Here is a 25,320-nt window from a genome sequence, read left to right on the forward strand (position 1 = left end):
AATGTGTGTGAGGGAAAATGTGCCTCTACAGCACAATAAGGGGCTAGTTTGGAAAAAATGAATGAAAAAGCAGACAAAAGTATTAAAAAAGTAAAATCCTTGTGAGATTCTGACGTCATCCAGCCCAGAGTGTAAATTAAACATTTTCTTATAAAAGATTTCACCTTGTTCTGATCAATGACAAATGAAATAAAGAAATTCACACAAAGCCACTCACGAATTTTAGCGCAGAGAACAAAGAGTGGACAAAGTCTGGAGCGCCGGGGTTACTGATCTTGCTGTTGAGCTCCCCCTGTCAAACGTAACACAAGCGGACGTTAGAGCATGAAGAACGCAGGCGGACTTCAAAGATGGCGTCTCAGTGTGAATAAAAGACACAAACCAGAAGGTTGAAGCCAGATTTGATTTTATGGAGGCAGTCTGTAAACTCCTCCTCTGGCGGCATCCCATCCCCACCTGAACAGACCAAACCCACAGTGTTGAATGGATACAGGAGAGCTGGCGCTTCTCTGAAAGGTTATTACAACAAGCTACCTTTTCCCTTTTTCTTTTTCTTCTTTTTCTTTCCGTGTTTGGCTTCTGCTGCTGATATTTTCCCCATGAAGATCTCAATGTCGGTTACGATGTGATTTAAGATGTCCTGGAAGAAGGAAAGCAAAATAAAACGATCACACCCTTGTTTGCCTCGTTTCTCTCTCTATTATATTATTTCCCCCACGCAGGACTAAAACAACTACGAGTCTTGCACCAAGCAACTCACCACATTCCTGTCCAGTTCTGTGTACGGCCGAGGGGGAGGTAAAGGAAGAGTGGGCATTGGTGACGGGACGTCCTCTTCCTCTCTGTACCGACGCGGGTCCAGTTCAGGCTCAGGAAAATCATCCTCAGCTAGATGATGAAACAGGATCATTAGAGTAGATTAGAACAGATTTAGAGGACCAGAAGGTGTTTATTTTACTGCATTATTTACTATAGCTGCTCTTTGTGTGCTATTATTGGCTGGTATGTGTATGTAGGGTCGCCTGAACATACAACGACTGCACCACTGCTTGCAGAAATGGCCTTGAAATTTGTTAGTTTTGAGATTAAATGTGACCACAATTTATTTAAGATGAAACAATTTCTGCTTTTTTTGACCAATTAGAGCCATTCTTGTCTTAAACTCTGATCTCACGGTTGTCAGCTGCAGTCCACGGCGGCACCGATTCATGCACAGGCTTCTGCTCTGCGGGATTATCAGGCCGCATCGCTCTTTCACGTCCACCCCCAACGTGCCCATTGCTCCTTAAACGCACAACCAAAGACGCCAGCAGAGTGAGTGAAACAAACAATCCCACGCAGATGTTTTAGAGCTCCGTGGACTTTAGCTCACCTGAGGTGCGAACCGTCACTTTTCTGAGACAGAGCTCGCGTTAGATCCTTTTTGACAAAGTCGGCCTGGAAACAACAGAAAACATTCACATCTCTATTTTTTCTGTCCTCAGACACCAGCAGGCAGCGTCCAGAGCTGTGCGCTCACCCTGACGTCGTCACACTGGAACAAGAAGACGGTGGTGGCCTGTTTCCTCCTGCTCTGGACGCACACGATGAGCAAAGAGTTGAACACCTCAGAGTCCAGCAAGGCCTTCATCTCCTTCACCTCGCTGGAAGAAAAGGACTCCAGCTCCTCCTGGCAAGACAGTACACGCGTGCACATTTTTTTCCCCCCTTCATACTCTATAATTTTGTTTGATTGTTCTTCCACAGAAAATCTCAAAATGTGATGTGGTGTGAACAAAAAAAAGGTATACTGGCTCCATGGTGAATAATAGTGGCAATGCTTTAAAAGTTCAGATGGAAAAGAAAAACTAATAGAAAACATCAAAGTTTTTGTTTTTGTACTTAACATTTCTCAGATTAAAATAAAATTACTTTTAAGCAGGTATTAAATATAAATTCAAAATGCTTTTTAAAAAAATTGTTCTGATGCAATATCATAACCTTAAATGGTGTCTTTAAATTAGCTGTAAGCAAAAAAATCATCACAACTAACAAAGATAAAGGCTTGGAAACTCCGCTTTGTAAATAACCAATATAAGGTGTTTCCTGTAGGGAATTAAGTTACATGGCTGTGCAAATTTCTCAGTTATCTGGGTCATCACAACAGCAAACAGGCTGAAATTGGAAGCAACTTCAACACCTATAAGATAAGATAAGATAGGCTTTATTGATCTCACATTGGAGAAATTCACATGTCACGTCGGAATTTCTCCTATCCAGGAGTCTTTGTCATTTCCGGCGGCTTGCACTGAGCAACCTGCTGTTGGAGCGCTGCTGTTTTTAAGGACATGGAGGCCCATCCTCCTGGACGCATTCTGGATCAGATGCAAATCAAGTACTCCACTTGGTGTGAGTGGGGTACTTGGTCACCTGGATCATGATGAGATGCTGATGTGATCTCTCTGGAATATATTGGAGGACCGAGCTGTAAACACTGGGGAGTTGGAAGCGCAACCCTCCCGCATTAAGTTACTGAAATAAATGAACCTTTTAATAATATTCCACTTTGTTGAATATGACTGTATTCAATACCTTTAGTTTTTGCACAGTCCCTGCATGCCGGTGGGATCACACTTTGCTTCGAAGATTTGGTGAACCTTTTAATTTTTTTACATGTTAAATCTAATTTATGTAAAAGAAAAAAAACAAGAAGATTTTCTAAAGTTTTGAAATAAATCCATAGGTGATCATTCAGAACAAGATAAAGTAAAAGCAAAAACTGGTTCAAAACTCCCGGTGGCCTCGAAAAGAAGAAAGCAGAAATAAATAAGAGTTCTTGTGAGACGTTTACAGGTACTCATCTCTGCCATGAATCATATTTTATTTGGGTTTTTTAATGATTTCTCAGAACCAATCTCTATTCAGGAAGGACTGCGTAAACAAACAACTGCAAGGAAGGTTTAAAACAAGCATCTCCATGTTTGGATTTATTAAGGAAGGAGACATTAAAAATGTCTCCCTTGGACAAAGCCGGCCAACATCAAACTCCTGGAAAGGTGCTCCCAAAGCCCCGGCTTATTGAAAATGTGTGGACCGTGATTAACAACCAGGTCGGTTCCAAGAAAAACAACCAGTTAAATGAATCGCTCCCTAATCTGTCAGAAACGAGTGAACCGTGTGTTTATCAGGCGCTAAGGGACATTTAACCAAATATAGATGTAGTTATATGAACAATTTTTGGTCCCACAATGAAACCAAGACTATAATACATTTTGTACAGTCGTTACCTCTCTGATAGAAAAACTGATAAAGGAAATCTCTAAAGACTCCAAATGAATACGAATAAAACCTACAGCAGTATGTGAACGTCCGACCAGGACTGTGTGGAGAAGCAGCCTCATCGTTCAGTTTTACATACTTTATATTTCTGGTTTCTATGTCATTGGCTTTTGTTTTTTTGTTTTTAAAAGAAGAAGCTAATTTTCTCACTCTATAGAGTTCTACTGTTCTTCAATTATGCATTGCGTGTCGTCATTTCTGCTTTAACTTTCTGTTCTCTCTCTTTTATCTTCATAGTAGGTACACCTGGTCTGGCGTTCTTTTAACTGTGACATCATCCAGGAAATACAGATCACCGGCTATTACCATCTAATGTAGAACGGATTACTGGATCAATGTGTGCTTCTGTGCTTTTTTGTCTCTCTTGTTGTGTCTCTGCTCTGTCTTCTGTAACCCCAGTCGGTCGAGGCAGATGACCGTTCATACTGAGCCCGGTTCTGCCGGAGGTTTTCCTTCCCGTTAATGGAGAGTTTTTCTTCCCACTGTCGCTTCATGCTTGCTCAGTATGAGGGATTGCAGCAAAGCCATGTACAATGCAGACGACTCTCCCTGTGGCTCTACGGTTCCCCAGGAGTGAATGCTGCTTGTCGGGACTTGATGCAATCAACTGGTTTCCTTATATAGGAAATTTTTGACAAATCTGTATAATCTGATTGATTTTGACTTTGTAAAGTGCCTTGAGATGACATATTTCATGAATTGGCGCTATATACATAAAATTGAATTGAATTGAATTGAATTAGCAAGGTCGTCTACATAAAAAAGAAAACATTACATGGAGCGGGGTGTGACCTGACCGAAGTGAAGAAAGCTTGAACGCTTTAGGTTTAATTTAGATTTCTCTAGTTTTTATGTTCAGCACTAAAGGTTTTACGATTTTTAACTGTGCATACGGGGATCACACCCTTCAGATCACCTTGGTTTCGAAGTCTATGAGCAGCAGATCGGCGCCGCGGACCTCCAGCATCATGTCCTGACCCCAAATACCGCCCGTGTGATCCAGAACCTTCAGACGCTCCACGCAGTCTGCGATGTTCTTGAGATCCTTCCCGTTTAGGTCGCAGGTGAACAAGTGCTGCAACAGATGAAGCATTAACGAGTCACGGAGACGTAACGTGACTCATGAAGTTACTGTAAATGTTGCTGTTGGTGATACCTCCACTTTGTGCTCCGCCTTTTCCATCATCTTGTTGACTGACGCTGCGTACTGCTGCCTCTGCACTGTTTGGACCATAAAGCAGGACCGTGAGCAATTATTGATCGATGAATAGGTGCGAACGCTGGTTCACAGCAGCAGGGGTCACTCACAATAAAGCGACTTGGCACTGGGTCTCGAGATGTTCGATATTTGGGATGAGGAGTCATCCATGGTGGAGAAGCCACTGTGTCAAAGAGAAACAACACAACACCAGAGCTGAGGATGCAGGCCGTGAACGACCGGGGTGGATTTCAGGCAATTAGGCTATAAAACACATACTTGGACTGGAAGGAGGCGAAGCTGTTGGTCTCGGAGCCATACGGGCTGTTGCTCCTGAACATCTTGTCCTAACACACCTGGCGGATCAAACACAACATGGATCCCAAGCCATGAGGTGTGTGTGCTGGCTCAAGAGCACGGTGAAATAAATCCATAAATCAAGGTGTGCTTTTATTATGTAATGTTGGCTTAGGTCAGAAAATATCCCACTTTGTTCCGTTTGGACTCAAAAGACACAATTTAAAAACCCAAAAGTCAAGAAAAAGGTGTTTTTCTACGTTTTCACCTCATTGACCTACAGATGGCATTGATTAATCAATAAACAACAGGTTTAGTTCAGTGGTTTGGCTGTGCCTTTAAGTTAAAGGTTCCAAATACTGTTATGTTTTTTAAAAAAAACGCAGCCATTGTTCCCAATTACCTGAAAACACTAGTATAATACAAGAAAAACACACAACGTTGGTATCTGAGGAACACTTTACTCCTAAAGTCTACAAAAACATTGCTCCGGATGCAGGTTTATTACAGAACATAATAAAAAAAAAACATTCTAATTGCCTGGACGACATCGGGTAAGTCTTCACACTGCTGCCATTTACTCTCAGATTTCCTACCTTCAACGTTCGCCTGCTGAATCTGGGTGTTTTCCTCCGGTATCATCTACAGTAGTCTAGTAGCGGCGGCGCAGCTTCGCTTCACATTTTAGTCCTTCGCTTGGACAGCGTAAGCCCAAAGCTCCTTTATGAAGGAGGAGGACAAAGTCCACCGCTGGTAGCCGAACGACTCGTCTCAGATGAGGGTGTGTGCTTTGGTGTGGCATCACAAAGGTTAAGAGATCTCTCCCTCTGAGGGAATGAGTCAGACTGTCAACATTTTATTTGTGCGTTTTTTGCTCATCTTTTCAGCACGGAGACTGCGAATTAGGGTCCTGTGAGGAAACTGTTTACGCCTCACAGATTGGTTTTCACACCCAAATGTTTCAAATCATCACTTATCCTTTTAACATCAAAGGTAGCCTGAGTAAATACGAAATAAATTGTTTTATATTATTTGATTTACTTGGCAGTATTCGAATGAGTAAGTGTCCCCCAAACCTGATAACTGTTTCTGAAGCCCTTGGCAGCAACAAGTGCCATAGATAATTTGTGACGAGTGGCCCTGATGCTTTTACATCACCACAGAGCCATTTCAATCACTTTTCTTTGCAGAAATTGTGTTAATTCGGATCACTGGGTGGCCTTTGTGCCTTTTTTACCCTTCAGGTTATGATTTGCTGGTGTGCTTCAGATGATGGTCAAGTACTGATGGCCAGACAGTCGCCTTCAGGTCTTTCTAGAGCAGAATCCATCCATCCATTAATTACAGCAAGTTGTTTAGCAAACAAGCCCAGATCATCATTTATGGCAGATGTAACAGGATGCACACCTTCTAAAAAAAAAGAGCTCAACTTTTGTCTCCTGAGTCTAAGGAATATTTTCCCAGCAGTCTTGGAGACCATCAAGAGTTTTTTTTGGCCAGTGTGGTCCCTTGTCGTCTGTTCAGTCATGGTTTCTTTTGCCTTGGTACTCTCCCATGGACGGCATGTTTGCTCATACTGAGTTCCAGTTGCAGTCGAAACTTTTAAATTCTGACTCCCAATTCAGAAGAACCGACTGGAACGGCGCCTAAAGTCGGACCTCCAACCAGGGAAGTCAGAGAAATTTTTTAAGGCAGATTTTCTGATCCAACATGACAGCTCCTCACATCAGCAACAGTAAACAGTGATGAAAACATGATTATTTTAGAAAAGAATAGAATAGACTTTATTGTCATTGTAGAGGATACAACAAAATCTGAGCGCAACTCCCTTGGTGCAAATTAAAACGGACATGAAAAGATCATATAAAAGATTAAAAAAAGAAAAAGCAAAAAACGAAAAAAAGAAAGAAAGCAGTCAAGATGGTAAACATGATATGAAGCAATTCATTTTGTGTATTTGGTTAATTACTCTTTATTTATTTCACATTATCAATGTCAATATGATCAGTATATGTATGAATTCAGAAAGACAGGTTCATTTTGTTTTGTGTTTATTTGCTACAGTGATAGCTCTCGGAAAGAAGCCATCCCTGAGTTAAATTGTGCCCAGTGATTTTATGTTAACCATCAAACCTTTAATATATAGACTCAACATCTCTCCACCTTCTGCTTTTATATGCTCACAGTTGATCAAACATTAACCAGGAAGAATTCCTCCCTGACGTAACAAACACAACTAACAGCGGGGCTATATTTAGCTTCAGATCGAACAAAAGCACCAGAAAACAGAGAGACACAGTCTGAGGCTAAATCAACCTAATAAACAAATAAAAAATCCTTACAGCTGCATGTAAAGTTGGGCTACAAAATGTATCCAGCGCTTTAAAAAATCTGGGTAAATGTCCTACCAGCAGTACCAGGCAAAAGTATAAGTACTGTGAAGCTTTTTCATTTTATAAAATAAATAAACATTATACATGCGTGTTTTTTTTCTGTTTTTTTTTTTTTTTTTAAGAAAAATTGATCTGAAATGTGTGGTGTACATGTGTTTCCTGGCCCCCTTTCTTCTGATACCTTGTTAAAGTGAGGGGATAAAGTTGTGGGTTGGGTTATGAAACTATATCTCAAGCTTAGAACATCTGCCACAGCTCGGTTCAATCCATCATCTCAAAACGGAAAGTGTGTGGCATAAATACAAAAAAAAACACTGAAGTTTGAGGTTGTAATGTGACAATAATCTGATAAAAGATCATGAACATCAATAGATTTCCATGGCACTGTAAATGGCAGCAGTGATGAGTATCCAAAAATGTTTAAGTCTTGTCGAGCCGCCTTGGAGTCATTATCATCTGAATCAGTTTATCTGTTATTCTCCTTTCTGTGTGTCAATCCCAAGTTTTCCTTTAATCTGGTCACACTGTGACTGGGTCAGTGCAACACCTTGATCTTGTTTCTGTAGATTCTCTGTTGTTTGGGATCTTTGTCCAGTTTAGACCAAGCTTAAGCCGTCTGATGGTTGACCTCATGTGTTTTTTTTTCTCTAAACCTAGACAAACGGCCACGTTCATGGTTGTCTTATTGCGGTAGTTTAAAAATGCTGCAAATACTCTCCTCTTCACCGTTGTGCTAACAACTTAGTATTGTTTGGTTGCCTCTGGACGACGCGCCATGCATTACGGCCAACTCACATTTGTCTCTTCTGCCTAAGCGACGTACCTAAAGGATTTCAAACTGCGTAGATACTTCTGCTGCAACGTTGCTTTTAATGAAGGTTTCCCCTCAACAAGTATAGGATAGAAATAATTTACATATTTGCTATTGTAACGTTTGACATTCGTCTCAGGCCTTCAGAGATTTAGGATCCTTAAACACAACTGTTTTAAATCTATTTAAACTTTTTTTTTGAAACATCACTCGCTTAACTTTGTAGTCAACCCTTTCTTTACCTGCCTTTATTATGCGAATAAAGTATTTTTCTCTCTTCTTGTGCTCCGTTCTTGTACAGTACTTTGAATCGTCACTGAAACGTGCTATAAAAATAAATGTGTTTTGACTTTGATTTTAAATGGCAATTCTGCTAAAGAAATTATCCAAATTAGTCCTAAAGTTAATTACATAGGAAAAATGCTGTTTTTTTTCCCCCTAAGAACAGAAAATACTTTAATGAATTTGGACTTCGTGCCCTGCTGGTGTTTATTTTTTTTGCAAACTGGAAAAATTACCTTCACTGACTCAGGCAACTCCCTTCAGAGGCGGAATTGGGTATTAAAGACATGCTGTAAAAAAGGAATAAAGCTGTAAAACAAAAAGCTATATGGAAATAAAATATAGTAGATACAGTTTCAAAACTTGTTTGAAATATATTTTACTTTTGTTTGCCGTTTTACTGCTGTTACCTTGCTTTGATTGAAAAATATGTGGAACTTGTGAGTTTTGGTTTTCTTCACTTTTAAGTTATATTTAAAACATTTTAAAACCAGAGGGTGTAACTTCCTTCATACACAACTGTTAGCACGGGTTTGAATCTTGAATTTAGTTTAATCTGTTCAGGTGTTGCCTCTGGACTCAAACACATTACGTCATGTTGTACTGAAACCAGATCAGCAGTGTTATATTAGCACATTTCCTCCCAAACAATAACAGCAAATCATGGGCTAAAGTACAGAATTTCTTTTATTGTGCAACTGTTATTGGTTGTGCCTAATTCAAAGTAACATGGTAATCATAAAAATGTGTTTAAAGGCATTTTTTATTGATAAAATAAACATGCAATCACAGGGCAAATACATTCAGCAAACCATAAAACATTTCATCACCCCAACGTGCAAAGAAACCCAACAAAAACAAAAAGAGGATCTGTGTATCTGAATAGTGTTGGGTAATTTCAAATGCTACAGAGGAAAAATGTTTTAAATTAATTCAAGGGCTGATATATTAGATCTTAGTCAGGGGGGCTGGACCTTATACTCTTAGATGTGCGGCGGAAAGATTTATATTCATCCCAACTTTAATTCGCTGTTATTTACATTTCTATTTTCTAGTCTATTGCTAGATGTAAATGTGTAAAAGTTAACTTTAGTAGAGAAAATGAGATCCGTTTCAACAGCCTCTCTGATAGACAGGTGATCACATACTGGAAGTAGATAAAAAACTACACAGGCCAACATCTGTAACTGATTAACTAGGATAAATATTCCTCTGCAGCAAGACGGACTTTGGCCCGCAGAATCACCAACTATCTGCAGGTTCTGCATGGACAGGTGCAGGATTTAAGGCTGGGATTTTACACTGCTACGTCTACCATAGAGCACAGTTTTACAAGAAAAAGCTTAAAAAGCACATAAATCCTACAGTAAATTGTACACACTTCTTAACAGGATAACACATAAGTACTTTGCTAATAGAGGAGCTAGCTCCTGAAGTGGTGAGTAATATGGAGATGTATAGTTGGTTCACAGCATCACTGAGTCTGCAGAGCCTGGGCAATGTTCAGGCCGGCGTTGGTGGGCAGAGCCCACGCATCCTGGCCCTGGTGGTTCTGCAGCAGGCAGTACAGCTGCTTCAGGTGGGTCACTATATTGTCTTTTATATCCGGGATTGAAATCTGCAGGCGGACGCTGCTGCTGTCAAACGAAAGGTTGTTGTCTCCGGAAAACATCTCGCTGATCATCCGAGCCACCACAGGAATGACCTGAAAGGATGGAGAAGAGTAAGAGAGGAAAGCAGAGGATGCTGATTATTTTGATGAGTGCACATGCATTTACTTCTTACATTTATACTGGAACCTAATTTTGCTTAAATATCTTTTTTTATATAAAAAATGGCCAGAAGATTATTGTATTGTAGCCAAACCAGCCAGTGAGATTAGGTGTTAGTTAAAGGACGAAGAACAAAAAGGTTTACTGTAGCATCTTCAACATAAGTATTTTTTGGTTAAAAACTTGTTAATTAAATACAGCATAAATACTTACAAAATTACTCAGGTTGATGGTTGAATTTTTATTCACATTTTCAGGAACATCCCCTGAATATCATAAATTATTATGTTTTGACACCTCTTACAATTTCATACAATGTTTTTATGTTTTTTAATATTTGCTTTTTATAACAGTAAATCAGTGTTGAGAAACATTTAATTACTAATCCATGACTTCCTGTTGTATCGATGATGTAACCGAGAACCCTATCTAACCTAGCCCCTCTTCAGAATGGGAAATCCATGATTTTATATTTATCTTCATAAGTCAGAATATCGCAACAATAAAAGTTTTCCTCCATAAAATTTGCCCATGTCTAAAGTCAGAGCAATAAATATAGTTTAAAACTACCTAAACTGTGATGAACAAGGCTGGAAGGGGGCAAAAGGTTGCCTGGCATTCATGCACAATGAAGAAGATGCTAAAGAAAATAAAATCTCTCCAAATGTCACTTTTGGAGAATTGCAGAAAAACGTGGCATTACAGCGATACTCCAGAACCATTAGGTGCTGATTACGTGTCAGCGGGTTGTTGAGATAAGACTAAACTTTTAAAAAAAATCTAATCAAATCATCTTTATTTGTCATTGCAACATACACTGCAATAAAAATAATTCTATGCCTTTAAGCCATCGTCCAATGAGTTGTTAAGAAATGTTTGTTTCCTCACTAAAGCTGAAATGTACTCAAATTAAGAGATTTTGCTACTGCTAACACAATAAGGTTTTATTGGTGTCCTCGAATGAAGGCCAAACAAATCTGCTAAACACAGCCCAGCATGGCTGCATATGTGGGTACTGAGCTCTTCAAGAATCAGATAAAAATGAGCACTCATCATATCGTTTGTCATCAGGGGGAAAAAGGTGATTAAAATTTGTAATTTAATGGGACAATCGTAAAACAACTGATGTTTGGAAACCCCAAACTGATTAAAAACTGGTTGGATCATTGTTCCTAAAGCAAAGGTTCAGAGGAAAAAACTAACAATAATGAATATTACAGTACACTACATAATTCTGTTTGGTGTGTTTTAAATCTATCTTGAAATGTGCTTAAATGAAATAATCAAGTTTTGAAAAAAAGTTACATATAAACTACAATAGCAAACATCGTTAATCTTGTCTGTGCATACTCAGATCCATCAGTCGACTCGTTTCCAGCTGAGTCGACTGAGTCTGCACGGTGTCTTATGAATAGCTCCGTCCTTCTGTTTCATCTGGTGAACTTTTCTTGTGGATGATGCTGACGAGCGGATTTGCTTCACTCCTCTTTCTAATTTCCCTCCAGTGAGCTTTTACTCCACAGCATTCATGCACTCCTTAACAATGGCTGAGTCGGTGAAACGCCCATGTTCCAAGAAACTCCAAGGGTCCACTCATTTGCAAGCTGCTGAGAGCAGTAAAAATCCTGTCTCATTTGCAACCCTCCACATTGCCTCTTCAAAACTTCTCTCCGTACAAATAAGGCAGGCTGGCTTTGAATTCCTGGAGAAGGAGTCAACGTGTAGGAAATCCATCCGTTCTGGCTTGAAAACCAGATTTTCCTGCTTAATGGATTTCTCTGGCTCTATATGCTGAGTCCTGCTGTAAGCTGCAATATGGCGTCTCTAAACTATAAATAGCTCACATTCAAAGTGTACAGGTTAATCCACGCTCCCTGAAGTTAAATGTAGTAGACTCCAGTTAAAAGCGCCTACAGGTTTTATATATTTGCTGCATTTTGATCTGTACTCAGAAGATTTCATATTTCAAAGTTAGAAAACTAAACAGAATGTCGGGCAAAGTTGAAAAAGATCTCCAAGACACCTGGATAAAATATTTGTACTTCTGACTCTGTATCTCATTATTGCAGTGCCGTTCAAAGTGCCGTGCAGTCTATCGGGTTTGAATGCATATAATGGAGATGCTAATAGCAGTAAGGCTGGTTGCTGACGACAAGTATGAGCACATCCTACTGGTTTTTCAGCTTCCAGCTAGAAAACAGCCGATTCGGTGGTGACGTCATTCCCAGATTAGAAATCTGACCCCTCAGACAAACGAAGCATGAAAAGCCCAGAGAGGAAGACCTGCTGGTGAAGTTCATCCAGAATAACAAACCCCTGCCTTCATCATGAAGAACAGCAAAAACCCTGTAGCTGGAGGGGAAGTGAGGACTCCCCAGGTTTTTAAGAAATATATTTAAAAAAGATATTTTTAGTTTTTGAATGTTTAACCTTTTTTCTTTCCTACCTGGACCATGATGAGTTTTCGCTCCGTGGGTCTTCCATCAGGCCACTCCTCCCCGAAGCAGAGGCTGATTTCAAAACGAGGAGGGGTGCTTGACTGGCCACGCTGATGAGCTACCACACCTGCACATCAAAACAACACACAAACAACTCTTTAATTATGATTAGATTAAATCTAAATCGTCATCAGGACAGGGTTCCTACACATTTCTCATGCCAAAACTCATCTAGAGTTGTAGCCAAATGTGACAATGAAGTTACGGAAAACCGATGGATGGATGATGAAAAACACGGATGGACGAACAACAAACATACAGATGGATGGATGCATAGATGGACAACAGACAAACAGATTTGTGGATAGACAGAGGAATAAATTACAAAAGACTGATGCTGGATGAACGGATTCAACTTTTAGAAAATGAAACCGTAAAATCTGTAAATCGCTATATTTTTCCATATTAATCTAGAAGCTGAAAATACTTACAAATACTTAAAATTCCTAATATTTTTCCAGACAATGTATAAAGCCTGTTGTCACTATTCCTTAAGGTAGGCACAGGCTGTGTGGATAGATATTACTCATTGTCCACTCAGCATAGAAATAGCTTCAGGACAAATCAACGTGAATTTGCATAATTAACACTGTGATCGCACATAGTTTCTTTCTCCTGCATTGTTTACATTTCAATTGTTTACTTTTTAATCACTGCTGCACTTTATACTGTAATTTACAAGCTGCAACGAAATTTTGTTCTGTATGCACTCTGTACATACAAAATGACAAATAAAGTTGTCTAAGTCTAAAAGATACTTATTGCTTTTAAAAAAAATGTTAATAGTACTTGCCGCTGAGAAATGACTCCAGACAAAAGAGCTTGACCTTCTTCTGCCGCTCTATGAGATTTGGCGCCGCCGGGTTTGGGGCGCAGGGGCCGGACCAGTACACCTTACACTGACAGAGGCGCACTGCGTAGATATCGTGTCCGCTGACCTCCAGGATCAGACCTCGGTCCATCACATCCAGCAGACGGTTGGTGAAGATCCTCTGCTTGTCGTTGGTGATGTGCTCCGTGGTGGGGAAGCGCAGCTGTGCCAGGTTGACGGGGCCGAACAGCTCCTCCTGGTTGACCATGGGCCCCAGGTCCCCGTAGAACAGCCTGCAGCCCTGCGGGTTGCTCACCGTCACAGTGGGACACATCTCCTTCCCTCTGTACAGAAACTGGACCTCTAGGTCTGTCACTGGGTCGGGGGAACAGGAGAAACGTTAGAGATCCCGAACTTACAAGCTTCAACTTAAAAAAGGGACAGTTGACTCTGAAGCAGAGAAATGCATTTTTACTGTAGAGTGGAATGAAAGCTCTGCATGTTTCAAATAAAGCGGCATGCTCATTTTGAACTAAAACCAATTAGCACTAACCTGACCCTAGCTAGATTGATTTCGCTCCGCCTAGCTTCACTCACATCCATCTGGGACATCTCCCATTGAAAGTGATTTCTCAAACCAATTTTATTGTCCAGCCAATCAGGACGCAGGGCTGGAGTTTCATAGATGTGACGTAGTGGAGAAGCGACCGTGACGTGAGACTGTTTTGATTCAGACAATAGCGGCTCGCATCGAAGAAGCAAGCGTTAACATTGATGCTGCTATTTCTTCCGTGTTGTCCAATCTACCTAATATTGTTTCATTAAAAGAACATCAGAGAACGGCTCTGAAGGCTTTTGTTGGTGGAAACGATGTTTTCACCCTTCTCCCGACCGGATTTGGCAAGTTTTGTTTTCCGGGGGCGCCCGTGGCGAAGCGGTTAGCGGTTAGCGGTTAGCGATAACCATATTAGGAGGCCTTTAGTCCTCGACGCGGTTGGCCCGAGATCGACTCCGACCCGCTGCGCTTTGCCGCCTGTCTTCCCCCTCTTCCTGTCAGCTCACTGTCAATAAAACGCGTGCCACTAGAGCCCCAAACACATTTAAAAAAAAAAATAAAGTTTTGTTTTTTCCTGCGTCGCTCTCACAGTGTCACGGTGTGAGTGGTTGAAATAGCAAGTGGCTTATCCAATCATATGCAAGGATTTTTGATAAGGCCCAGCCTTCAAAAAAAGGCAATTCCTATGGAGGTGTCCCAGATGTATGTGAGTGAAGCTAGGCGGAGCGAAATACATATGGCTAGGGTCAGGTTAAATTAGCATAGGCTTTCTCTTCTTGTAACCTACTGTTGCTGTTAAGAAAAACTGAATCTCTTTCACAATTTGAGCCCTTTTGGAAGTAACTTTTTAAGCTGGGCCTGATGTGCCCCTGCTATGCAAAGGCACCATGATGGGAGGCAGTACCAGAGCCAGACTGGCATGTAATGCGCGTCCTGTCCTAAAAAAAACAGGTTTCATTTAGCTGATCTCTTAATCTCTGCACGTGTTCTGACTGTGAGCACGTTCTGATGCAGCACCATCTCGCCTCTGTTTGGGTGACTAACCTCTTCAAGGGGCTGTTTTGAATTATTTTCAAGCAAGGTTTTGTTAAAAAGTTTTTAGTTGGCAATATCTTCCCTGCAGTAGCTAATTCTCACGGCGTCTTTATTTAGATTAGTTTGTCGTACAGGGTGAAGCCAAGACCAAAGAGGACTTTTACTGTCCTGACAGATGAGCAGCCATAGCGGTTTAAGGGGACGCTTTGAGACAAACGAGCGATTAAACAGCTGTCATGCTTGATTTTGAGACTTTACGCACAAAGAGAAGGCACAACGCCACCATTGATCTTTATGTGTGAGACCAGTACCGAGTTTGGAACAAGTGTTTCCTTTTAGAGCAACGTCAGAAAATGAGGTCTAAAAATAAATGCATACAAATAAAAAAGCATTAAAATAGATTTTATCATATTTCTGCTTTTTTAAAATCACTTTACCTTTATACCAGACAATTACTCTGAAGGAAATGCTTTATGTCTTTCTCTGAACGCGTTTCACATAGGCAGATTATCAGAAGGGCACAGCTATCGACTTCCATTTCTTGTGTAAATAATCCTAACCTTAAATGCAACGTGTTTTTTTTTATAACTGATATTGTTTTGAGATTACAAAAATCTGCTTTTCCTCTCAGACTACCCATAATCTTTAGCCTCCAAGACCAACTACTCTGGATTTAGAGGCCTGGTAACACATCTTTGCTTTTTTGTCACATTTTAATGTCTCATATCAAACAAATTATTTTGTTTCAGGTTTTTTTTATTGTTTTTGAGCATGTTTAGGGTCTATGAGCCACTCTGTCTCTTGTCTTCTTGCCGTTTCTTTGTCAAATTACCTCAGCTCAATTTGAATACTAACGTGATCATCAAAAAGTCTTGACAACGGCTTGTCTTTCTGCGTAAATTGAAAGATTTTACCAGCGATAATCATATTCTGTTAAATTTCTACCACGGTGCAGTAGAAAAGCCTTCTATCAAAGGCTATCAGTGTGGTTTGGAAATGTTTCTGCTAAAGAAGGGAAATGTTTAAACCAAGTGGTCCGATCTGCCAGGCAGATTATTGGTGAGGATTTATCGGTTCTGGAGGACATTTATCAACAAAGACTTTGCTCTCAGGCTTTAGCCATCATTAAGGGACCTTTGCATCCTGCCAGAAACCTGTTTGAACTTCTCCCTTCGGGTAAGCGCTATCGAGGAATTATATACGGGACATTACGCTACAATTAAAGCTTCTTTCCTGAAGCTGTGATGATTTTAAACACAAAAACTCTATGATAACCGTTAAAAGCACTTTTGGCTTTTTGTTTTACTGTACTTGTTAGGGTTTTAATATTTGTTTTAGATTTTTAAGTGCCCATCTCGTCATGTTAGAATGCATGGTTATGGTTTTCATCCCTTTGTCTGTGTAAATGTCAAATTGTGCACTTGAGCTACAATGTGTTTTTTTATACTGCAAATGGAAAATAAACTGAATCTGATTACCTTTTAAGATAAAGGCATATATTTTCCCATCAATAAAACAAAATAATTATAAATATGCTTTCTGTATTTACTCAAGTTATTTTTTATAATTTTAAAATTAGTTTGAACACCAGAAATATTCAAGTGTGGCAACACAAGAAGTCTTGAAAGGGAAAAACATTATGCAGGTCAGATATAATTTGGTGTTCCTTTAAACAGAACCTCCCTTCAACAATATTGAACTATTTTAAAAAAGTGATAATTTTGTATTTTTAAAGTGCCATTGCAGGGAGTTATCAGCATCTGGCATGCAGCATAAATCCACCAGAGGGATTTTTCTTAATCACTGCTACTTTGAGCAAGGACTGTTGACCTACAGAACATTTCAACAGGTTTTTATATAATTAGCCACTTTAGTATGAGACAGTTTTGTCTGTGTATAACTGCACATCATGAGGCTGCAGTTCCAGTTTAAAAACAAAACACACAAGCCAGCAGACAGGAAAATGAGGGACCCTGAGAGCACAGTTGTAACTCCCCATGTTTCTGCGCTGGTTTCCCACAGGGCTCTACACTGGGCCCAGTTTTCTTTAGTAAGTCTATTAATAGATTACCTGCTGCTTGTGAACACTGAGATAAAAAAAAACTAAATACTGTACATATGCAGACGATTTAGTCATTTCACCGCATAAAACCATATTAATATCTAAAAGGAGGTAAATAGATGATATGCCATGTTAGCATCCTAGTTAAGATGATGTTAGATGATTTCAGGTTAGCTGCATAAAACAGCTAACCTAACTCTCAACAGATGGATCTCGTTCTTCAGAGCTCCACACATCCATCTGGGATTGCTCCATTGGAGATGCATTTCAGAAGGAGGAGCCTTATCAAAAATCCTTGCATATGATTGGAGAAACCTCTTGTCCTTCATCTTTACTGACGTGCTACTTGAACCACTCACAATGAGACCAAAACCGTCGTTTCCACTAACGAAAGCCTTAAAAGCCGTTCTCTGATGGTCTTTTAAAGAATTAATATTCAGTAGATTGGACAACATGGATGGAATAGCAGCATCAATGTTACCGGGTAGATGTCTCTAATGAAAACCAGGGACCGTCTCTGTCGGGGAGTTGGTTTGTTTTGCCCGATCTGCAAAGCCGAAGGGGCGAGAAAACTGTATTCAGCTCAGCTCTTCTACTACGTCAGGACAGTGGCAGGACCGGGTAAATACTTCCTGTTGCATTAAACTCTTTTAATCCATCATGATACAACGAAATCGGAGACATTTCCGGGGACAGGTCATCCAACACGGGGACTCAGGAACATCTGTTCTCTGCTTGCTTCCTCGCTGCGTGCCGCCATTGTTGTCTGAATCCAAACAGTTGCTTCTCTGATACATCACATCTACAAAAATCCCGCCCAGAGGTCCTGATAGGCTCAGCCATTTTATGTGGTATTGAAATCCCCCCCAATGGCAGCAAGTCCAGATGGATGTGTGGAGCCGTGTGGAGCTCGGCGGAACGACATCCATCAGGTGAGAGTCAGGTTATAAAAAAAAGCCTACTGAGGTAATCCCCAGAAAAAAAAAAGAATTGTGTAAAAGCCTTGAGTAGTTAATCATTTACCAAAAGTAAAATCAAATATATCTGTTTTAGAGAAAGTGATCCAGAAAAGCATCAGCATATTAACATTTCATACCCTCTTCATTTTCCAGTGCCTCGCTTTGCTGAACTTTACAAAAATAAATCAGATAATTTTTTTGTTTTTGTTTTTTTAGCAAACTTCTGGAGCTAAACTTTAAACCGCACTACACCAATTACTGGTGAAGGGAAAATACTGCAATTGTTGCCCGTTTATTTCAGCACGGAAACACAAGTTGTTCACACTAACTTGGCAGAGAGCTGATCCACATTTCCGGAGAGGCAAAGAAGGCATCAGGAAGAGGAGTGGGATGCAGGATGGGGTCAGGCAGAGGGGCAGGGGGCAGTTCATCCAGGTTCGTGGGGGGCATCTCTACATCTACGGGCTCCTCTTTGGGCCAGATTTTTACAGGCTCCTCTTTGGGCCAGACCTCATTGGAAGGTGGACAGCTGGGAGGCTGCATGGATGAGTCTGAGCCCATCGGAGACCACATATTAAGTGGAGGAGGACTGGGTCCTAAAAGAGGAAAGAGAAACAATTTACCCCATCTTAACCATTTCCTATACATCTTTACAAAAGATGTTTAAAGATGTAAACAATCACCGTTGGATGGATATGGAGGAAGAGACTCTGGCGTGTCTGGAACGTCTTCCTCTCCAAAATCCTCATCATAAGGAGTGCGAGATCCTGCATCTGAAGGAGCTGTCAGGGCGAGTATAAACATTCAGAGATGGGAAAACAAGCGAAATCGTTAAAACATCAAAAAGAACCGCGCTCACCTTGGTTATTGTTGAGCTGTGGGATGTCGCAGACGTCGTATATCTTTAAGGGATTCATGGGGACTTCCTTGGTGCCGTCATAGATGAGATTGAATTCCCGGCTTTTGTTCAGGGCACATCGCAGCTGAGCTTTCCACTTGGCAGGATCAGGTTCATCAACTCCCTCCTGAAACTTCCCGGTCTCCACAGCCCAGGCCTGAAGGGAACAGTCAGAAACACGGGGGCCGTTACATCACGCCACGCAAACATTCACACATCTCTGCACCTTGTATTCATTGTAAATGTTTACTAATTGGTGTGGCATTGATTGGAATATGTGCCAAAAATATAACAGGCGTTCAACAGAAATTTTTTTGGTTGAAATGTGCAACATGGTGGAAAAAAGCTGACTTCATTGACTGCAGATGGCAATGGCTGGATTTTATTTACCTCCATCTTTTAAAAATAAAACACCAGACCCCTCAAAAGATCTAAAATGAATAAATTCAGCATTTATATGAATAAAAGGGAAAAGATCAACAAATATCATGTCTGATAATTTTTACCCGACTATCTTCTGAGCCCAGGAAGTCTTAATAGAGCTAACATCTAAATTATACTTTGAAAACATTAATATGGTTTTAAGGTGTATTTTAACCAAATAAATAATTTGTAGTGGCTGATGCCGATGATTGTCAGAGAAATACATAAATTTAATTCATCACTGGTATTATCTATGGATCGGTATAAAATTCTCATGGTATGATAACTCTCTGTAACAAATACCACAACATATACCACAACTTTGACAGGAAATATTGACAACACAATCAAAGTAATTTAATTTAAAAACAGGAATAAATATGCCTTTTGCTATTAGTATAGTGATAATGTTATTTCATTTATTCTTTATTTCTTTGATCTGCTTAATAAACATTGGACATTTTTATTATTGCATCAAATCCTGTACTTTTTTCAGCTACTGTGCTGTTTATAGAGTGACACTGGAAATATAGTAATAATAATATTAACAGGTTAGTCAGGCTTTCTGCTCCAGGTGCCAGTCTGCAGCAATAGTTTGCCGAATGTAGCTTTAAAACAGCCTCTGCAGAAAATTTTGAAAGCGAGTGGCTAGATAGTGACCGCTGAAGATCTTGACACACCAAAGTCTTCTTATGCTGTCGTTCGCTTTACTGACAGTTTATTTTAGGTTTCATATTTTATGTTTCATATTAAACTTTGTGCTTTAACTTTCAGGACCCTGCATGGTAATGCCCCTCCAATATTTGTTGGATATGTTTAAAACTCCAGTCTTCTGCCAGAGCTCGGAGGTCAGCTGATCAGAGACTACCGTTAGTCCCACCTACAAGGTTTAAGACCCGTGGAGATCACGCGTTTCAGGTTAATTGTGATGCTTATTTATCTTTAGTTTTTCTTATGTGTTTAGTGAAGCACGTTGTGATTTTATCTGTGAAAGGTGCTATATAAATAAAATGTTACTCGAATGTAAATGGTAGGTACTCAAAACTGGCACACTAAAACAAAAATGCACAATAATTTATGTATACTGCCACTCATCAAAAATATCACTCATACAGAGTTGTTTGGCCACGAGTGGCAAATGTGTCATGTCTGTCTAACCAGAAATATTTCCAAACACCCAGATTTGTCAATTGCAACTGAAGGGAAAAAGTGTAGGAGCCCTTCTTAAACCAGCTGACTGGCAGTCACAGACAAGGGAGAAACGTCCAAATAACAAACAGGCTATAGTTTCTTTTTTTTTCTTTCTTTTTTTTATAAAAAAAATAATTCAAACAAAAACCTCTGCATAACTTGTTCTGTCAAACGCAGCAATAAAGATGCGGGGGTAATAACAAGTGGGGGTCAAAAGTGGGCTTAAGTGGAAATGGGGCCCCCAGGTGGAATCCTCTCAGGGCCTCAATCCAAACTTGATTTTCCTTTGGCACGTGTCGCTCAGACAACTGGATCTAAAAACACAACGAAATAATGATTAACCTTAAATATGGTGTCCTCATCCTCGTGTTGAGGCGTGTGTCTAGTGGCGTGTTTCCAGGGGATCTGGAAGCGCATGGCGTCCCTGTCCATCCAGACCAGACCCGGGTACCGTCCACTGTCCACCTGGGCGACCAGCCACGGCTTGAGGCGGACGCGTCGAGGGGTGACCGCCATCCTGGCCGACTAAATACAGATCACAAACAAATAATAATAAAAAAAAGCTCACACAGACGTCTATAAACCAGCCAGTCCGCCCTGTGTGGTGCGTCAATTTCCCCCAAACTGCCAATAGCAACAAACAATGCCACAGCACAGTTCACTGACATCCTGCAAATCCGGATTTTCCAAACGCTTGGAAACTGCCTGGCTTCCCCCCCTGACAGGCGAGGTGGCCTCTAACTTATTAACACCGTGCAACTGAATTATCTCTAAAATAGGGTTACATGTGCAAGCAGGCGGCAGTAATGCGGCAAAACATGAGAGAGAGAAAAAGTTAAAAGCCAGACGCGTTTGATAAACAGCGACAAAATCATACCTGTGCCGAAGCAGGAAGCTGCAGCAAATCCCTTCCTTGTCGGGCAGCTGGGAAGAAAGTCGTCCGTTTCCTGCGTGCGGGTCCAAAATCCCCGTACAGACGCACTCCACGCAAGGTCAACTCAGACAGAGGCAGATAAAAGACGACTAGATAAAAGTTTATCAAAGTTGACTCTGAGGAGCCGATATGTGTGTTGTTGTTTTGTTTTTTTGTCGGGTTTTTTTTTTTAACTCAGCTCGGCCCTCCACCCCCCTTCTCCACCTCCTCTCTCCCTCCTCACCGAAACTCAGGTAACATGCGTGACGTCACGCCGGTGACACACCTTTCCGAGCAGCTCAGCGCTGGTTTGTCACGAGCCTAGAGGTGGACAGGATGTGAGTGTTTCAGTGCAAAATAAAGGGAATCCTGATCCGACCACGAACAATTACAGAAATATGTACTCCTACACTAAAATACTTCCTAATTATAGCAACAATTACATATTACATAGCATTACTGGCAAAAGACATCTTAAATTAGATTATACAAACACACACGTATATATATATATATATATATATATATATATATATATATATATATATATATATATATATACACACACACACACACACACACACACACACACACACACACACACACAATTAGGAGCCTAGACTGTAAACAACTTTTTATTTTGCATTATGTTTAAGATGGCTTCCCAAATATTATTTATATTTGCATCCTACTCAATAATCAATGTAGAAGTCTTTATTAGGATTAAGGCTAAAAATGATCAGAATTACTAAAATTACCATCACTGTGTGTGCAAAGGACAGAAGTACATCAGACTCACTTTCTAAGGCCATACAACAACAATAGAGGGACAAAAAAACGATGAGCAAATGCTTTAAGGGAACCATGGAAATGACAACAACAGTGACAGACAATACAAAAAAAGTAATAATAATAGGAATAGAACAAATAAATGTGAGACCAACAGCCATACAGACATAAATTCCCATTTACAATATTCTACATTCTCTATGTTCTTTGTGTCTACTTGACTGTCTAATTGGACCTGCTCAGACACCCTCTGTAATTAAATGATATTAAAACATCCGTAAATGTTCTGCTTGTTTCTATTTAGATATTCTAGGGAAAGCAGACATCACTCATTGCAACCTTGGCTTGGCTGACAGAGACAGCGGGATTTTCCACTTCAAAGAAACACAGAGAAAGCTTTTTAAGGTAACACAGGGCTGATGGATAGCTGGTGATGATTCTGTGAGTAAAAGGAGCCAAACCAGGCTGACAATAACAAAAAACCACACCCTGAAACCTTGCAGAGCCCGCCCCCTTATGTTCACGTATTTTCCACCTTTAGTTTCTGTCTTTTGAGCATAATGTGCCCGTTGCCACGCGTCTGTGATGCTAATGATTGTTTTTGTCTGTTTTGAGATGGGGATGGACGTTGGAAGGCCCTTCAGGGGTGATTGTGTGGGTTGTTATGGATCAGAGCGAATCATCGTACTGTCAGCCGACTGCAGCCTCTCAGATGATTTGCATCTCTTCCTATCGGATTCAAACAGGTTAGAGATAACAGAGCCTCACTGGATCATGTAAGGCTTTAAAAATGAACAACAAGTCTTCAAAACCACTTTAATTCTTTGTGTTGTGGATTGAAGTAGGTGTCAGGATCATTCCTGAGAGGATTTACGTCCATATTGGCCTGCTGGCATCACACAGTTGTGGCAGATTTATCACCTGTGCCTCAATTATGCCAATCTTCTAAAGGTGCTGTTTAGATTAAGGCCTGGTGACTGTTTAGATCAATAAAGTGAATTTATTGTCATGTTAAATAAACCGGTACAAAACATATTTAGTTTTGTGACAAAACTGGAAGTAGCCATCAGAAATTGCCTACATTGTGGTCATAAAGGGATAGAAATGGTGGGCAACCATACTCAGGTAGTACAGAGATACACAAACCGTTCCAATTGGCTGATCAGCATTTACTTAGTCAAAAGCATCATTGAGATCCTTTAAAACCAAGGCAGTTAATCAAAATGAAGAAAAGATTTTGACCAACAATCTTTTGGATGATCTTTGCTTTAAGTAATTTAAACTTGAAGCATCCAGATTAGGATTCCTGTAGTTTTCAGGCTTCACAGAAAAGATGATGAATGAAGGAAAGCATTTATCTGCAATAGCTCAGCAGGAACAAAGCTAAAGCCATAATAAAAAAAAAATGGTTCAGGTTGTTATCTTCTAGGTAAGGGATTCCAGAGTTTATCAAAAATCTGATTAAGAAAACACATAATTTTGGGAAACTTTGGGTTTGGGACATGAACCACATGACCAGTTACTCAGTCGTTATTAGAAGACAGGGTGGACAAAAAGAAAATAGAAAAGTAGTATAATAATACAGAATTGCATTGAAAGTTTTGCATTCAGTCGAGCAGCTTTTTCCTTGAAGGCAAGTCAAGTTTATTTAGCACACGTCAGTAACGAGACAATTTAAAGTGCTGTACGGAGTAGAGGACGCCATCATCTACCTGCTGCAGCGGGCGCTAACCCACCTGGAGACCACCGGGAGCGCTGTGAGAGTCGTGTTCTTTGACTTCTCCAGCGCTTTCAACACCATCAGACCGGTGCTGCTGTGGGAGAAGCTGGAGGACGCTGGGGTGGACAAACATCTGGCTGACTGGACCATGGACTACCTCACTGACGTGCGGCTGTACGGCTGTCAGTCAGAGGTGGCACTCTGCAGCATCGGGGCCCTCCAGGACACCGTCCTGTCTCCGTTTCTTTTCACCCTTTACACCTCGGACTTCACCTACAACACGGACAGCTGCCACCTTCAGAAGTTCTCTGATGACTCGGCCATTGTGGGCTTTGTGTCTGAGGGGGAACGAGCTGGAGTACCGGTCGGTCATCATGGACTTTGTGGACTGGTGTGAGAAGAACCATCTGTGCTTAAACACCAGTAAGACCAAGGAGATGGTGATCGACTTCAGGAGGAGACCCCCACCTCACTCCCCCTGTGAACATCCAGGGGCAGGACATAGAAACTGTGGAGAGTTTCAAATACCTGGGTGTTCACGTCAACAATAAGCTGGACTGGACTCATAACACCGACACTCTGTACAAGAAGGACCAGAGCCGCCTCCACCTCCTCAGGAGGCTGAGGTCCTTTGGAGTGAGCAGGCCTCTGCTTAAGACCTTCTATGACTCTGTGGTGGCCTCAGCCCTCCTCTACGCTGTCGTCTGCTGGGCACCAGGCAGCGCAGAGCGGGACAGAAAGAGGCTGAATAAGTTGCTGAGGAAGGCCACTTCTGTCCTGGGCTGTGCTCTGGACTCTGTGGAGGAAGTGGCTGAGATGAAGGTGTTGTCCAAGTTCACATCCATCATGGACAACACCTTCCACCCCCTGCATCAGACTGTAGAGAAGCTGAGCAGCTCCTTCAGTGACAGACTTAGATATCCTGTCTATAAAAAGTAGCCTTACCGCAAGTCATTCATCCCTGCTGATATCAGAATTTACAATGCTGTACTGTAATAACTAATGTGCAATTCTACTTAATACCCTGTGCAACAACCTGTGCAATAATCCTGTTAAATAAGTGACTTCAGCTGTATAGTTATCTCACTACCTCACTGTTGTTCTTTACCTGGTACCACGTTAATGTACAACGTCAATCCATATGTATATAAGTCACCTTAGTCATCCTGACTCTCTGCTTTATTTCCTTAGTATTTTTATTTTATTTTTTTTTACTTTTAATACACTGAATATATGTGGACACACTCTATATACCTTATGCACCTTTTCCTCCTTTTTGGCACCTTCTTTGTTTATTAAGCCGATGTGTTACAAGTGAATTTCTCCACTATGGGATCAATAAAGCATATCTTATATTATCTCTTATCGTACTTGAACAGAACATAAAACAAGAA

General features: G+C 40.7%; 3 protein-coding genes across 3 annotated transcripts in view; all 3 read right to left on the minus strand.

Moving 5' to 3' along the window:
• LOC118567100 (interferon regulatory factor 6-like) overlaps positions 1–4,288 on the minus strand; it is a 16,024-nt gene extending 11,736 nt beyond the window's left edge. The window contains exons 1-6 of the mRNA XM_036151211.1: positions 4,235–4,288; positions 1,520–1,669; positions 1,373–1,437; positions 1,175–1,284; positions 761–888; positions 218–292 (exon numbers count right to left, since the gene is read on the minus strand). Of these exons, the coding sequence (XP_036007104.1) occupies positions 218–292; positions 761–888; positions 1,175–1,284; positions 1,373–1,437; positions 1,520–1,669; positions 4,235–4,288 (582 nt within the window). The remainder of the gene's footprint in view (positions 1–217; positions 293–760; positions 889–1,174; positions 1,285–1,372; positions 1,438–1,519; positions 1,670–4,234) is intronic.
• Positions 1–5,538, minus strand: part of eps8l3a (EPS8-like 3a) — a gene marked incomplete in the record, with an annotated part of 32,156 nt that extends 26,618 nt beyond the window's left edge. Inside the window, 5 exon segments of the mRNA XM_036151960.1 lie at positions 4,299–4,393; positions 4,475–4,539; positions 4,627–4,700; positions 4,796–4,872; positions 5,410–5,538. Coding sequence (XP_036007853.1) covers positions 4,299–4,393; positions 4,475–4,539; positions 4,627–4,700; positions 4,796–4,857 — 296 coding nt within the window.
• A 3,467-nt stretch (positions 5,539–9,005) lies between these two features.
• Positions 9,006–21,661, minus strand: irf6 (interferon regulatory factor 6). The gene is made up of 8 exons (XM_036152163.1): positions 21,382–21,661; positions 20,847–21,029; positions 18,852–19,047; positions 18,676–18,774; positions 18,322–18,588; positions 13,363–13,755; positions 12,518–12,636; positions 9,006–10,004 (listed from the first exon to the last, which is right to left on the minus strand). The coding sequence occupies exons 2-8, from the start codon at positions 21,018–21,020 to the stop codon at positions 9,774–9,776; spliced, it is 1,479 nt and encodes a 492-aa protein (XP_036008056.1). The 5' UTR covers positions 21,021–21,029; positions 21,382–21,661; the 3' UTR covers positions 9,006–9,773.
• Between the last annotated feature and the right edge of the window lie 3,659 nt (positions 21,662–25,320).

Source organism: Fundulus heteroclitus, chromosome 20 (genome assembly GCF_011125445.2).
Source record: "Fundulus heteroclitus isolate FHET01 chromosome 20, MU-UCD_Fhet_4.1, whole genome shotgun sequence".
NCBI lineage: Eukaryota > Metazoa > Chordata > Actinopteri > Cyprinodontiformes > Fundulidae > Fundulus > Fundulus heteroclitus.

Coding starts and splice junctions, on each gene's coding strand:
- irf6 (XM_036152163.1), bottom strand. CDS start 21,020: ATGGCGGTCACCCCTCGACGCGTCCGCCTCAAGCCGTGGCTGGTCGCC. Junction 19,048..20,846: donor ATGAGGACACCATATTTAAG/GTTAATCATTAT, acceptor TGTTCCCTTCAG/GCCTGGGCTGTGGAGACCGG. Junction 10,005..12,517: donor GAAAACTCATCATGGTCCAG/GTAGGAAAGAAA, acceptor CCATCCTTTCAG/GTCATTCCTGTGGTGGCTCG.